Source organism: Pipistrellus kuhlii, unplaced genomic scaffold, assembly GCF_014108245.1.
Source record: "Pipistrellus kuhlii isolate mPipKuh1 unplaced genomic scaffold, mPipKuh1.p scaffold_m20_p_6, whole genome shotgun sequence".
In the NCBI taxonomy this organism is placed as follows: domain Eukaryota; kingdom Metazoa; phylum Chordata; class Mammalia; order Chiroptera; family Vespertilionidae; genus Pipistrellus; species Pipistrellus kuhlii.
In genome coordinates, this window is record NW_023425562.1 from 70,239,255 (window position 1) to 70,255,164 (window position 15,910).

Genomic DNA, 15,910 nt, shown 5'->3' on the forward strand with positions numbered 1-15,910 from the left:
GAATCCCAGGGAAATCAAGGACATTTCATTTTGTATATGGTGTGAGGTAAGGGTTCATCTTTCTTCTTTTGCATGTTGATATCACTGTTTCAGTACTATTTGTTGTAAAGATTTCATTTTGAACTATAAAAATTCTAAGGAAACAATTCTAGTTAACTTCTTTTTCAGTAATATTCACAACTTGCTTCTTGCCCATTTGCATTTTAGTTCTGATTCAGTTAGAATGAAAACTCCCCCTGACAGTGAATCACTATTTGAGAATGCAGGATTCTAGAATACCCAACTATAGTTGAAATATAATCATGGCAGTAATTCTGAGTCAGCAAGAAACAGTGAAGAATGAAATATTTTCACTAAAAACAGTTAAGATGCTGGTAGGTGCTGGACTTAAATTTTCTAGACAACTTTACTTGTACAGAACTCCTCTTTGTCTAGTAATGTTAGACCACACAAGATGCCCAGTATTTGGCCCAACCAAGCTTTAATTTTGTTTTTTCTAGAAGTCAGGTGTCCCAGAAAGTGGCCCCATAGAACCAGGCCACTTCACAGAGGGGGGGAAGGGGCTTCATTGTCTCTCCAGCTCATTCTTCAGGTGTCAGATTAGATGTCAACTATATTCCTCCAGGCTTGGGTCAGGGGTCACTCCTGTATTTTTCCTCAGCTTCCATGAAAGCTTCCCTTTGCCTCTTTGTCTGAGCCTCTCCCAGTGAGGCAATCTCCCTGAGAGTAGGAACTCTGTCTTTTTTATACATTGTTCTATCAACAAATATTTGCTTGTTGGCTGGATGGATCCTAAGTTTCCCATCAGCATCACCTCAGCTGTGGGGGGTGGGGGACATGTGAGCAGAGCAGAATGTAGGAATAAGTTGACCTGAGAAAAAAAGTAGAGGACAAAACAGCAATAAGAAGAGCTGAACATTAAGTACCTACTATGTGTCAGGCACTCTAGAAACACATAGTCTCATCTAATCCCGAGAACAGCAAAATTAGGCAAGGATTATTTCTTCAACCAGTGGTTACCATGCCTACTGTGTGCCAAAAAATTTGGAAAGGCACTGGAAACAGAGAGTAAATGAGATGGACTAGACTCTCCCTCTCAGAGGGTGCATCAGGTATGGGAAAACAGAAATCCATGAGTGACAAATACATAAGTGCACTAAATTTGGAGAACAAAAGCCTTTTGAAACCTATGAGACATGTGATGTGATGGGGGGGGGGGGCACATATCACTCTAGATTTATTGGAAAAAAGAGGTGGGTTCTGTGCTGAGTGGCAAATGACAAAAAAGAGTTGGGTGTGTGGAGGGGACAGCAAGTGTAAAGACATTGAGGTGGACTGTGTCTGAGAACAAAAGGGCAGTCAGAGCAACACAAAAGCAGGGGTGAGGCAGGCTGACTGAGTGGGCAGGGTGAGGTGGGGCTGGGTAAGGCAGGCTGAGTGAAGTGGGCAGGGGTAAGGCAGGCTGAGTGAGGTGGGCAGGGGAGAGGCAGGCTGAGTGAGGTGGGCAGGGGAGAGGCAAGGAGGGAGAAAGGAATGAGGTGAGGTGGGCAGAGGTCACATGTCGCACTCTACTGCAATGCTGTTCCAACTCCCCTTGAGCAGGTCAGGAAACCAGGGCCCAGAAAATCACAGCCAGATAGAGGCAGAGAGAAGACGGTGAGATTTGCTTCCCCTCCTCCATCCCCTGTCCCAAGCCCCAGAGATCAAAGGGGGAGGGAGGGTACTTCTGCTGAAAGGAAACCGTGCCACAATGGCCACCATGCAGGGCTGGGGGCTCAGACACACAAGGGTCACACTGAGGCAGAACCATCTCTGATTTTAATCTTTGCCAGAAGAGAGGACAGGCTCAAATGAGCTCTTCAACTTCAAGTAAGGAAAGAAGGACCTGGAAGGGAAGAGACCTCCTGACCCCCCTAGTCCTGTTCTAAAAAGCTGAAGTCCTCACTGCTCTAGGCTGTGGTATGTGACGTGACTACAGTGGGTTCTGCCTGAAGGTTGGAGGAACGTTCTGGATTCTTCAATGAGGGTTACTTGTTTATACAGTCTCTGGGTCCCTCCCTCCCTGGCTCTCACCAGGCCCTCTGGTGCCAGCGCCTGTGACCAGCTCGGAAAATTAGTGGCAGATTCTTGGGAGAGCAGACTTAGGGGCTTATTTGTCACGAGCAATTTTGTCTTCCCTCTTGTCTGCCTCCAGCTTTTCCCTGGAGAGAGGCTTCATTTCCAGGCCACGCGGGGCACCTTCCATGTAGCATGGCTGCAACCCGGACATCTGTCTGCGTCTCTGACATCAGAGCTGAGCAGACCTTTTTGTGGGTTTAATGGCCTCTCTTGCCCTCGCAAAGGACCTGCTGACAATTCTGAAACAATTTTTCCATCTTGACCAGATGGGATTTCCAAGTCATAATTATTGGATAATTACCATCAAGACAGCTGTTTTCAGCATTTGAAAGCGGGGAATGAAGGCAGTTTTACAGATTTTGACATTTCTTAGCACTTGTGGCTTTCTCAGAAGCCAGCAAGCTATTTAAGTGCATGAGATTTTAAAAAATATATATTTCTAAAAGTCAGAGTTTGGAAAATGAGCACTTTTGCCCTATTTTGGTGAAAAGTTTCTGTTCCACTTGCTCTACAGAACTAAAAAAGCCATCAGACAGGCTCTAGGAAGCCAGAGCAAAACTCGGATTTCTGAACTCCAGCTTAGAAAAGCAAAGGAAATCCTAGAAAAAATAACAGAGGGAGAACGAGAGTCTGTCTTTTTCTTTTTCCAAGTGAGAGCCCACCTGACTCAAGAACCCAAAGAAGTGAAGAAGAAAGGTGACCAGAAACATCCCCACCCCGTGCTTTCTGCCCAGTTCCTTCTCTCTGGTTAAACATTAATTAAATGCTTACTGTGTGCTAAGCTGTTAAGAGATGTTGATGCTGCTGTGAGCAGGACAACCTCCTTTCTGTGCTCATGGAACTACAGCCTCTGGAAGGAGACAGTCCAGAGCAAAGTGTGATGTGTGTCCTCCCAAGGGCTGGTGCAGGAATCGTGGCAGAGTGTGGCATTGTGTGGCAGAGTGTGGCACTGTATGGAAGGATTTAGTGGGCCTGGGATGCTTGGGAGGAAATGATGCATCTTCTGAGCATCCAAGATTTTCAGAGCCAAGCAAGTGGAAAGAGTGAGAGGATATTGTTTTCCAAGCAGAAAGAACAGCCTGTAGGAGATGGAAATGTGAGAAGGCTTCATATACAAGGGCAGCTCCTGTGACTGAGGGCAAGATGTGGGCAGTGGGAAGAGATAGGAGCAAAACTAGAGAGAGAAATCATGTGGTGAAGGACACTATAAGCCATGATAATAGAACAAATGAATGGTCTTAGAGAGGGAATGGTACCTTTCACTATATGTGCCTTTAAGAAGATTCTGACCACTACATAGAGAATGGGTTGGAGCCAGACAAAACTGACAGCTGCAGGACCAGTTTTGAGGCATTGGCAGGAGAGAGAAAATATAGTGACCTAGACTTGGGTAGTTGTATCAGTTAGCTATTGCTACCATAATGCTAGGTAACAAACAGTCCCAAAATTCAGTAGCCTAGTTTCATTATTATATATTTCTTTTTCATACATCCGTGAGTTGAGTGTCTGATTCAGACTTGGCTCCAAGCTTCGGGTGGGTCTGTTCCACCTGTCTCTTAACCTCTTTGAACCAGTGACTCCCTGAGACACATCCTTCTCATGATGAAAGGTGAGAGCACAAGAGGCCACCTCAATCACAGAAATACATTTCAAACCTGTGTTTGTGTCAAGTCCACCAATATCCCATTGGCTAAAGCATATTACGTGGCCAAACCCAAATTCCAGAGGCAGCGAAACAGTGCTGCTCACCAAGGGGTGGACATTTTAGTAAAGTCATGGCATGATTCACTTTACATCTGATGATCAGATTTGTAAATTCATTAGGAGAAGGCAAAGAAGAGAGGAGACGAGTTGGGAGCTGGTGGCAAGAGACATGGTGAAATGGGCTAAACTGGTGGAAGTATTGCCCAGGAGAAAAAAGACTTTTAAGGAAAAATTGATGAGATTTTCTGATGGATGAATAGAGGGGAAAAGATAAAGAGAAAACTCAAAGGTAACTTCTAGTTCTTCATTTGGATGTCATTCATAGAAGATAAGGAAGACATCACATGGGTTAGGGAGCATATTTAAGAGGAAATGTCAAGGGCTCCATTTAGAATAGATTAAATTTTACGTGTCTGAGGGCAATCCAGGTGGAGTTAGCAAGTAGGCAGTGGAATAAATGTGTCTGAAGATTCAAGGTGAAGTCTGGGCTGCAGATATGAACTTGAGAATAATAGCATTACATGCTTTTTAGTGCATAAAGCTCATTAAGAAGATAAATGTAGATGGAGAAGAGAGCCCAGAACCATATCCTGATGTTAGGTATGAAAAACCACCCAGTGAAGTAGACTGAGGAGGGGTCAGCCAAAAAGAAGGAGAATCTGAAGAAACAGGGTCCAGGACTATGTTTCAAATAGAATGGTGAGGCCATAGCCAGTTTGGCTCGGTGGATAGAGCATCTGCCTGCAGACTGAAGGGTCCCAGGTTTGGTTCTAGTCAAGGGCATGTGCCCAGGTTGCAGGTTTGATCCCTAGTGTAGTAGGCAGCCGATCAATGATTTTCTCTCATTGTTGATGTTTCTATCGCTCTCTCCCTCCCTCTTCCTTCCTCTCTGAAATCAATGAAATCAATAAAAATAAATTATTTTTTAAAAAGAAAGATGGTGAAGTCACATTTCTCAGGGCTTTTCCTGAGGTGCTTCTTCTGAGGCCTTCTCTGTTAGCCCTATAACCATCTTCTCCAAGAAGTTTACCTCCAGCCATATTTCCTACTTCTAGGATCACATAGGGCTGTCATCTCTGATGTGCACGTCTGCCCAGATGCTCTGAGGCCTGGAACTGGATCTTCCTCAGCACCCAGGAAAGGGCCTCTGTGGGATGAATCAATGAACCAATCATTCTGGATGCCTTCCAGGTCTTGCCCTCGCACTTGTTTATCGAGTATTCCCAAATCAGGTTCTCAACGCCTGGACACTGCCCCAACTGCCAGGACCAGTGGTTCCTTTCTTCTGTAGACACCTGTCCCGACCCCCAGAGATGGGGCACTGGGGCCAGTTTGAGCAGGCTCATGAGAAGTGATGTTGCAGCTCTTCCTGGCCCTGCCTTCAGAGAGGCCACCATCAGTAGCTTGTAGTTGACTTGGGGGAGTATTAACACCATGGAAATTAGCAGAATGCCAGAATGTTACTGCCAGGACCAGTTTATAAACTACTCCCACAGATAACTCCCACAGGTAACTTGGAGATAGTTGGATGACATCTTCACAAATGAGTCTTCTTGAGGTTGTTCTTTCCGAGATCCTGGGAGCTATCGTGACACCATCTACGACCCTTAAGGTGAACCTTGACCACTGAATTTTGGGTACTGTGTCAGGAAAATTAGGTGATCTTTGGGGAAAGGCAGGATCCTCACAGGTCCCTTGTGGAAAGGCTTACCTAAGTCACTAATACCTGAAGTTCAGTCATTTCACTGTCAAAGTTTAGCTCCTTTAGAAATCATTCAATTATGAGACAAGGATTCAGAGTGATGGGTTTATTCTGGAGGAGCAGAGAAAGGGAGTGGGGAGGGGAGGTGGGAAGAGAAGGCAGCCAAGGACAGAGGTTAGAAAGCCCTTTACTGCCATGGGTGACTGGAGCTGAGTCCTGGGGGAGCTCTGGGAAATGGTGCAGCCCTTTCCCAGAATAACCCTATCTGAGGGGCAGGGGAATTGGGGTATTTATACACCCACCCCAGAGAGTCATTGGTGGAGGGCTGCTTGGCACGTACATGGTTCAAGAAAAAGCCCTCAGTCACAGATGCTGGTTCTGGCTTTTAGGAAGCAGCTGGCTACCAAAATAGTAAGGGGATTGGGTGCCGATGGGGTCCTTTCAGCATCTGCTACACTAGCATCTGTGTTTCTTGGAATTGAGGACTCTTGCAGCAGTGATAGGCTGGTAAGGTCCAGATGCCACTTCTGAGGGTTCTTAAGGGGTGAAGGGGACTCTGGCCTTTTCCCTGGGTCCTGCAGGGTACATGAGTGTAGAACTTACAGTTCAAAGCCGAACTCTAAGTGCAGATTTGACCCTTACCAGCTTCCTGATTTGGTGCGATATTTTGATTTATAATAAAAAATATGTATTCGGTCTTCATCCCAGTTTGTAGCACAGAGCTCCTAAATCCTCAGAATTTCTTAAGTACTGAGAGGTATATTTAGTCATGTTAATGAGGTTACTTCTAGACCTCACCCCTGGAGGAGGGCTGGCTGCCAGGAGAACCAATCCTGTGATTAGAGGGTTGCAACTTTCAGTCCCGCCCGGATCTCAAGTGAGAGGGTCTGAATCAATTGGCAATAGCCAGTGATTTTATCAGTCACACCTATGTATGCAGCCTCCATAAAAACTCATAGGACAAGGCCTGGAGAGCTTTCAGGTTGATGAACACATAGAGATTCAGGAAGTGACTTGCTCAGGGAGCGTGGAAGCTCCTCACTCTTCCCATACCTTGCCCTAGGCATCTCTTCAACCTGGCTGTTCCAGAGTTCCATCCTTTCATAATGAAGTGGAGTTGTAGTGAGTAAAGTGTTTCTCTGTGTTCTGTGAGCCACTCTGGGAAATGAATGCAATCCAAGGAAGCACATGGGGAAAACTGGACTTACAATTGGCAGGCAAAGTGGGAGGTGGGGAGTGGATGTCTGGGACAGACTTGGAGGACTGAACCCTTAACCTATGGGACCTGACACTATCTGCAGGTAAATAGTGTTGGAATTGAGCTAAATTGTAGGACACCACCTGGTACCAAAGGATTGCTTGGACATGAGGCGAAACACACACACACACACACACACACACACACACACACACACACATACACACACACACACACACATACACACACACACTAGAATTGGTGACCAGAGTCTTACCTTGGCTAAATGGTTAACCTCTTAGAGCCTCAGATGTCTCATCTTTACATAGGAAAAAAAAAAAACCACCCTACTTCCCTCATAGAATTGCCTCTAAAGTTCAGTGCACCTGTCAATGAAAGGTCCAAACCTATAGAAAATTTAAAGAATTTATTTGAGCCAAAATTTTGAGGACATGCCAAGAAGCAAGATCTCAGTGGATTGAGAAAGTGCTCCAGAGAATGGCAGCTTTGCAGCTAATTTTATGCAGCACCCTCAAAGGAGGAGACTTAAAGAGGGTTACATGAAATCAAGGTGTAGATCAAGGAGGCAGGAGGATGCAAACCAGGGAAATCTCTGGGGTTGGATAAAAAGCAAAATGGAGAAATGCATGCTTCTTTTATATTGGTGGGTACAGGATAGCTAACATTTCCAGCACATAGAGGTGGTATTCGGGGGACAAGATAACAATGAGGGGTTCTGGGGTGTTGTGCTCTGGTGCCTCAGTTATGCCTTTGAGGGTCTGGAAAAGAAAATTCTCTAACATTTCAGTGATATATTATCTAGATGCATCAGAACAATGGACAGGGCTCACTGAAGGTAAAGACTGGCCTTTGCTAAGGAAGCTATAAGCCTGGGACTACCAGCCATGCCCTGTTCAGTTAGGAATTTATGATCAGATCATCCTCTGTGATTACTTCTGGTCTCTGAGCTTGTCAGGCCTGCCATGAGGCTCCCTGGAGCTTGTTGGGTCTACTAAATTTCCCTTCCATTGTGTGTGTGTGTTGGTGGAAGCATGATAGAAAGAAAGGCACCCACGGCCATTACAGTGCTTTTGTTCTGTAGGTTTATTAGCTTTCTTGCCTCATTTAAATTGTTCAAGGAAAGAAATTCCCACCCAGTGATATTTTATAATGTTAAGCCAAGGCCAGACACATCCATTTGGAACCTACACCCACACAAATGTTCAAATTACCCAAATATTTAAAATGCGAAGTGACGTACAACATGTGTTCCAAGTTATAAATAAATTAGCAAAAATCCAGGAGTTTCTTATTTTCCTAAAATAATGTGCTTGTTGGGTAGAGCAGACCTCAAACAATAGAAAGATTTTAAACTGTAATATGGGGAAGTCCGAGTCTTTGAGGCTGGGGATTTGGGGTCCCCAAACTCTGTAAGATTCAGTTTTATGAACCACATACACACATGAAACTAGGTATATGACTGGGTCTCTGTATGTATCCTGTGAAAAATATACATACATCAAGGGCTAAATTCCTGTTGACTTTGGAACCAGCCAGCCTTCTGTTCCTCAGCCACGCCTGCCAAGAGGGAATTGGAGAATGAAAATGCATAGTTTTGAAGGCAAGACATAAAAACGATGCTAAATGTTATGGCTGAATAATCCAGTTACGCCTTGCCTGCTCTCAGGTGGGCATCACCATAGAGATGTTCTGCATTTTGCTTGATGGGGCTTTGCATCTGTGATGCAGGAAGCAGGGAAACAATCATTTATATAAGCACTGTGCATGGTTGGAGCCCAATGTCTTTTCCATAGGTAGTCCAGAGATGTTGTTTGACTCAGCACACCCAGCAAACTGGTTTTTAAGAGGGTTGAGTTCAATTTGCTGTTGTCGAGGAAAGTTATTGGGCAATGGAAATATTTTATATTCTCACTGAGATGTGGATTACATGGGTACATGCATTTGTTAAAATTTATCTAACAGTACACTTGCTGGATAAACATCTGTGGCATTGCACTGTATGCAAATTATGCCTCAGTTTTTAAAAACTTGAGGCTCCCTCTCACTTTGTTGCTTGAAAAGATCAGCTAAAAGCCACTACTCACCATGGTCCATCTCCCCATCCACTTTTCCACTCTTACCCCTGGTCACCAGCCTCACTGCCCCCAAGGTGGGTGCAGACAAACATACAGGCACACTCCGCATTACCTGCAGATGAGTGTGTGGGGCCAAGGGGAAGTAATGGGTGTGGCATGAGGAAAAACTTAGCACCCAAGCATCTGCCCTCTGCATTGGGACTAGCTGGGGAGATTAAAAGGTGACTCAAGCAAAGAATGTGACCAAGATCAGCTTCAGATGGGGGATAGGACCAGCAAGGGCCCAGTAAATTTATAAAAGGTGAAAGGACCTCAGGAGAGATGGGCTGAGTAGAGAGGGGAAAGAAGTGTGTGTCCCATCTGACTAGAGAGAAGATCCCAAAAGGGAGGTGGGAGTGCGCTGAGGTGGGAAAGGTGGACTGCAGTTTGGAGAGGCCCTGGATGCCCACCCTCAGACTGGATGCTAGGATGAGAGAGACAGCCTCAGGGGTCTCAGTAGAGTCCCCAGCTGTCCTTATTCTCTTCATTAATAGTTCTCCAGCCAAAACCAGTTTGGCTCAGTGGATAGAGCATCGGCCTGTGGACTGAAAGGTTCCAGGTTCTATTCCGGTCAAGGGCATGTACCTTAGTTGCGGGCACATCCCCAGTAGGGAGTGTGCAAGAGGCAGCTGATTGATGTCTCTCTCTCTCAACGATGTTTCTAACTCTCTATCCCTCTCTCTTCCTCTCTGTAAAAAATCAATAAAAAATATATTTAAAAAATAAAAACAAAAATAAATAGTTCTCCTACTTGTGCAAAGGAGCCTTTATAAGTCTCTTTTCATTTTGTCTGTAAGTTATCAAGTCAATACTTGCTGATAGCCCAAAGCTGGAAGCCACCCAGATGTCCATCAACCAGAGAGTAGTTAAACACACTGAGGTATATTTACTAGTTTGTTTTATGACAAGAAATAAGCTATTGCTGCGATGAAAACCATGAGAGACTCTTTAAGAGAATCCAGGCATAAAAGAGTGAACAGCATTCATTTGAAGTTTCTAGGGCAGGCTGAGCCAGCCTATGGGAGAGCTGCTTAGAGTAGTGACCACTCCTGGCTGAGGCAGAGGGCACATGAGAATTTTCCGGGTGGGGGTTGGGCAGGATGGAAGTGTTGGAAATCATGAATATAGTTTGGGTTACATGGGTGTATGCATTTCTCATAATTCATTGAATGGTGAAGTTATGATTTGTGAATTTCAAAGTGGAAAAAGACCCATGAACTACAATTGACCCCTATTTAACACGTACCAGATGCCAGTTGAAGTGGTTAGGAGTGAAGTGTACTAGCATCTGCAGCTTACGTTGTAGTTCATTAAAAAATAAGGTAGTATCTTTCAACTTGATTGAATGATCGAAAACTTTCATAATAAAATGCTGAGCAACAACCACAAAAAAGCTATACCTGGAATAAACCAGTGGGGCCAGGAGACAGGGAATGCTGGGCAGGGATTGCATTGTTTCTGGAACATCAGGACTGGTGCCCAGGGCCTGTCTGCTGCCAATCTCCCTCTGACCAGTCCACCCTGCCCCATGGAAATGATGGCCCATTTGTAAATCACAATCAAGATGCTATCTGGAAAGTACCCATTATCCAGTCACTGATTACGCATTAAGCACATGGTCTGTGTTCAGCCCTGTGGCAGGTGGAGGATAGTCAGACATGGTCCCCACCCTCCTTGTGTGTCATCTCCGCCATGGAGCTGCCAGGGGTCCCAGGGAAGTGGGCCCAGGCAGTTCCTATGTGAGTGAAGGATAATGGCCCACCCTTACCGAGAATTTATTCTATGCCAGATTCTGTTCAAGCTTAATCTGGATTAATTCCATCAATCCTGCAACCGCCCCATAAGGTGGAAACTGTGTTGTCCCATTTTACACATTAGAAATCTGAGGCTTGAAAAAGTCACGTGCAACACATGAGTGACTGACTGGGCAGGGACTCAGACACCAGGACGCTGGGACTGCTGCCCATGGCCTGAGCTAGGGGTCTGCAGACTATTTCCAGAAAGGGACAGAGAGGAAATATTTTAAGGCCATGAGCGGTGCAATCTCTGCCCAACTCCTGGAGTCTGCCATTGTAGCATGAAAGCAGCTGTAAACAGTATATACTAGTAAATGATGAGCTGAGAGCCAATAAAATGTTATTTATAAAAATGGGCAATGGGCCAGATTTGGCCCATGGGTCGTAGTTTGCCAACTTCTGCCTCAAACTACCAACAACTTCCAGTGGCTGGGAGGCTTTTGAGTTGGACCAGAGGCAACTGAAGGAAACCTGATTCCTGACGGTCACCTCCCTGAGGAAGTGTGAGCGTCAGATAGAAAGGACTCAATACCGGGTTTAGGAGCCTGGGTCTCTAATTAAGAATGACAAACAATACAACCCTGGGCAGCTCTTTACCAAAGGAAGCTGCAGAGAAACAGTGGAGAATACTCCAAAACCACACAAGAGTTGGTTGTATTTGGTCTTGAGAGCCATGTTTAGAATGTTAGCAGCACTGACTTCATGTGAATGTAGAAAACGTCAAGGTCAAAAGCCGTGCTTGAATGTGATTCATTTTGAAAATGCTTTGCCAAAGAATTTTCTGCTCTTGGCTTTGGTGTCACTGGCTCTGGGTTTCTAAGGGCAGGAAATCATTTTACTCAACTCCTGTTGCTGACAAGAATTCGACCCTGGAGCTCAGAGGGTGCCATGGGCTGGAAGTGGATTGACTCCATACTTAGAAGAATCCATGTGCTGCTAAAGGAGTTTCTGAGTGTGTGTTCAGTTTCCGGGTGGACCCAAGGACCCTGTGACAGAAGACAGCGCTGGTGGGCTGTTCCTCACTCCACGTGGAGCCACCTTCTTGCTCTGAACCTCCCTTCTTTCTCTCCCCCCCCCCCCCCCCACTTTTGATACTGACCAGGGTACATGTGGGATTGTCAGAGTCAGTGTGGACAGACTACTTTGGGGCAGAGGCCCTCTTTCAGCACAGCATTTGTTATGTGCTCCTGCTGAGTAGCCTATTCATTCCATCACAGCTGATGGAAAGAGGAAACTAACCACAGTCTGGCTGAGGGTCTGCTGGAAGTTCAGCCACCAGCTGGCCTGTGGTGGCTGATTCCTCATTTTTCCACCCTGAATTCACTGGGTCCACCCATTGCTCTAGTGTCACAGAGATTAAGATCTGAGTCCTTGATTCTTAGGAAGGCATTTGATGGCTGGGGCCGAGCAGATGGTTAGCTCACACAGACTGTTCAGGCAGGGGAGAGAGCCGGTCCATTCCCTCTGTGAACGTCCCTTAGGGAGATGCTCACGGGTCCTCACAGAAAGGCCCAGTTGGGGTAGCTCAGTGGTTGAACATCCACTTATGTACCAGGAGGTCACAGTTCCATTCCTAGTCAGGACACATGCCTGAGTTGCAGGCTTGATCCCCAGTAGGGGGCATGCAGGAGGCAGCTAATCAATGATTATCTCTCATTGATTGTTTCTATCTCCCTCTTTCTTCCTCTCTGACATAAAAAGAAATAAAAAAAGAAAGGGTTGGCTGTTTAGGGCATGAGGATGTAGTGTCCTATCACCAAAGACGAACCAATCATGAACCAAGCAAACCCATTTACGGAGTCATCCCCTTATTCCCATACTAGACCGCAGGGCTGAACTGGTAAAAGGGTGGAAAGAGGTAACCTTGAACTTTGTCCAAAAGACCCCAAACCACTCCTCCTAATAATCCCCACTTTATCCTCTAATTTACATCAACCTGCCTCACTTTTCTTTCTGTGAACACAGGTGAGCCTTTGTCTCCCAGCAGGACAATGTACCTTGTGGGGAGGAGGGAGGCTGTGGTCCCTAAACCTGGATACATACAAGACTTCCCAAGGGAACTGGTGAAAAAATGAATGTCCAAGTCCCATCCCCAGAAGCAAATTTAGCCTCGATATTTTCTGTAAGTCATTGGTTCTTAAGTCCCTGCAGGGCTTGTTAAAGCACAGATCGGTGTGCCCCACCCTCCTAGTTTCTGATATAGGAGGTCAGCTGGGGCCCAGGATCCTACATTTCTAACCAGCCCCCAGGTGTGCGGCTGGTCCAGGGAGCACCCCGGGAGCACAGCTGCGGTAAGACATGCCTCCAGTTTCAGGGCAGCGACCTCATGATCTAGGTCAGTGGTCAGCAAACTCATTAGTCAGCAGAGCCAAATATCAACAGTACAACGATTGAAATTTCTTTTGAGAGCCAATTTTTTTTAACTTAAACTTCTTCTAACACCACTTCTTCAAAATAGACTCGCCCAGGCCGTGGTATTTTGTGGAAGAGCCACACTCAAGGGGCCAAAGAGCCGCAGTTTGCCGACCACTGACGTAGGTCAGAGCAGGAAGGCATGCTCTCTACACCCTGGAAGAAAAGCTAGGATCTTTGTTGGCTGGGTTGGCCCTTTAATATTCTCTACCTACTCTGCCCAATGCTACAGCCGTTAGTCCCATGTGGCTCTTTAGATGGAAATTTAAATTTATTCAAGGTAAATTTAAATGTTTTGTTCTTCGGTTTCATGAGCTCCTTTGCAAGTAAGTGCTCACAGCCACACGCTCCTGACAGCTGCTAGGCGAGACAGCACAGATGCAGGACGTTTTGTCTTTGCAGAAAGTTCTCCTGGACAGCGCTGTTCTATAAGCATTCCAAAAATTGCTGCTTTCTTTTTCTTCAAGGTTTGGCTGTTAGCCCCATTTTTTTTTTTTTTTTTTTTTTTTTTTTGGCTGTGAAAAAGAAACCAAACAAAATCCTTTTTTATGTTAACTCTTTCCTCTTTGCTTGCTCTAGATAGCAGGCCTCACCCATCTCTTCATATCAAATTGAGGTGAAGGTCATAGACATTTTAATGCAAAAGAGATAAAAACTTTAGTAGTTTTTGTTTGTTTGTTTGTTTTCAAACCATTGCTCCCATCACCCATGTTAAGAAACTCCTGGAGGTGCAGTCCACAGGGAAGCCTTGTGGGCGACAAGTATCAGGCAACACACATGGAGAATTGGGGCAGTCCAACCACCGTCGCTGGAGGGAAGTATGGGACCAGGCTGAGAGTGGACCAGACAAGGCGTTCTCTGGGTGTTTTAGAAAAGTTCACGTTCTCCCCCACAAGCTGTAGAGGATGGCTGGGGAGGCCTCCTTTTGTTTCGCCCCCTATAGGAGAAAACTGGACTCACTCAGAGATGCCTGAGTGCCCCACGTGTAAACACGTAACTTCTCAGAGAGCTAATTCTGTCTCATTCTTTTGTTACAGATTCGGCTGAACAGCAGGGGACTGATCTACTCCGTGGGCTTGCTCCTGGCCTCCGTCTTTGTCACAGTAGGTTTGCAGTTCTCTCCTCACTTTGAGCTCCTGTGTTTTCCCTCCTCCGCCCCCACCCCCTGCAGTTCTTTGGCAACAGAGTTTGTTTGGACACCAGATGGGCTGGGCCTCCTGGTGGATCAGGACAATCAGCCTCCAGATGTTCCTTCTTCTTCTGTTTCTTCTAGAAGTGGATCCTAGCAACCCACTAGAAAACCCTCTCTTACTGAAAGGAAGCAGCCTCCACTCAGAAACATGGCCATGTGGCATGCCAAACATAAATCGTTTTATCAAAACCAAAGGGGAGATCTCACTCTTTCTGCAAAATTTGTTACAGAATAGTATATTTTAATTAATGATTCCAGGTTACTAAATATCTTCATAAATCCATGGGTTTGACCAGTACTCAGCAACTAAGAATATATTTTATTGACAGTTCCCCTTTTTTGCTATCTACTTTCTTGGCCATTATATCTTTTTGTATAACTTAACATTCCATCTCAACTGACATGTTGGTGCAAACAAATTTGCACCAACACAGTTTGCACCAACACGTGGACTGACCCACGTGAAGTATCCTGTAACATACAAGTATGCTATTGAATTTTGACATGAAACATTGAGACACAATATGTTTTTTCCTGACATTTTCAAGGAAATATAAACTGAGTTATACCTAGCATGTGAATGTACATATGCTAGAGAATGGGAATTCAGTAGGGCAGGCAGGAGGCAGGAGAGATAATCTATGGGATCAAGATGGGAGTCAAATGTCTAAGTTTTGCCAGAGCAAATACTTCCTTACACAAAAGTAGTGTAGAGGTTCTTCATGCCAGATGACTTAGGGTTATGATACTTGTAATCGCCACACACGGTGTTTAATATTCTGCATCTGTTTTCCCGTTTGGATCTCACCACATCCGCATGAGCTGGTTGCTAATATCAGCTCCATTGTACTGATGACAGTAGAGAAGTTGACACCAAATGATGGAGGAAAAAGCTGTCTGACAGTGCAAGCTTGTAGCACAGTGCTTCTCCTTACACCGTGCTGAGGTTGTACAATTTGTAGGAGATCGGGCTAACCGCTGTCTGGGCTATCCAAATGGGGCTGTGAAAAGATGGAAGAGAAGTAGGTTTGGGAAACAAGAGGAATTTTAAACATCTTAAGTTTGCAATTCTTATTTGACCTCTAAGTGGAGAGACCAAGAAAGCCATTGGAAAGATGAGTCTGGGTTCTGGACAAATGTCCAAGCTGGTGACACCGGAATGTAGATGGTATTTAAAGCCAGGCAATTGGATGAGTTCACCAAGGGAGTGGGCATGGACAGGAAAGAGAAGAGCCCTAAGACCCAAGTACGAATGATGAGACTAAAACCACAAAAGAAACAGAGAAAGGGCATTCAGAGGGATAAGAGGAAAACCAGAGGAGTGTGGCAATGGGGAGTCATGTGGAGGAGGGGCTTCACGGTGGAGAGATCTGTGCTGTTGAGGGAGAGGAGTCCCGAGTTGGCCATTGGGGTTAGAAATGTAGGGTCATCGGTGCTCTTGACATGGTGGCTTGCAGAGCAGTGGGGCAGAAGGCTGAGTGGAATAAGTAAACGGAGAATGGAAGGAGAAGAACTGGAGGCAGCTGGTATTTACAACTCTTTCAAGTTATCTTGCTGTAAAGAAAGGAGAGAAATGGAAACCCAGAAAAGTGTAGCTGAGAGAGATAGCAGCATTCTTTTATGCTAATTGGAATAATCAAGGTGGGTTTGGGG

At 45.5% G+C, this 15,910-nt stretch overlaps 1 protein-coding gene across 4 annotated transcripts in view; it reads left to right on the plus strand.

Moving 5' to 3' along the window:
* Positions 1-15,910, plus strand: part of SLC24A3 (solute carrier family 24 member 3) — a 466,656-nt gene that overhangs the window by 446,997 nt on the left and 3,749 nt on the right. For all 4 annotated transcript variants that reach the window (XM_045574623.1, XM_036417549.2, XM_045574624.1 and 1 more), the window contains one exon: positions 14,103-14,168. In XM_045574623.1, coding sequence (XP_045430579.1) covers positions 14,103-14,168 — 66 coding nt within the window. The remainder of the gene's footprint in view (positions 1-14,102; positions 14,169-15,910) is intronic.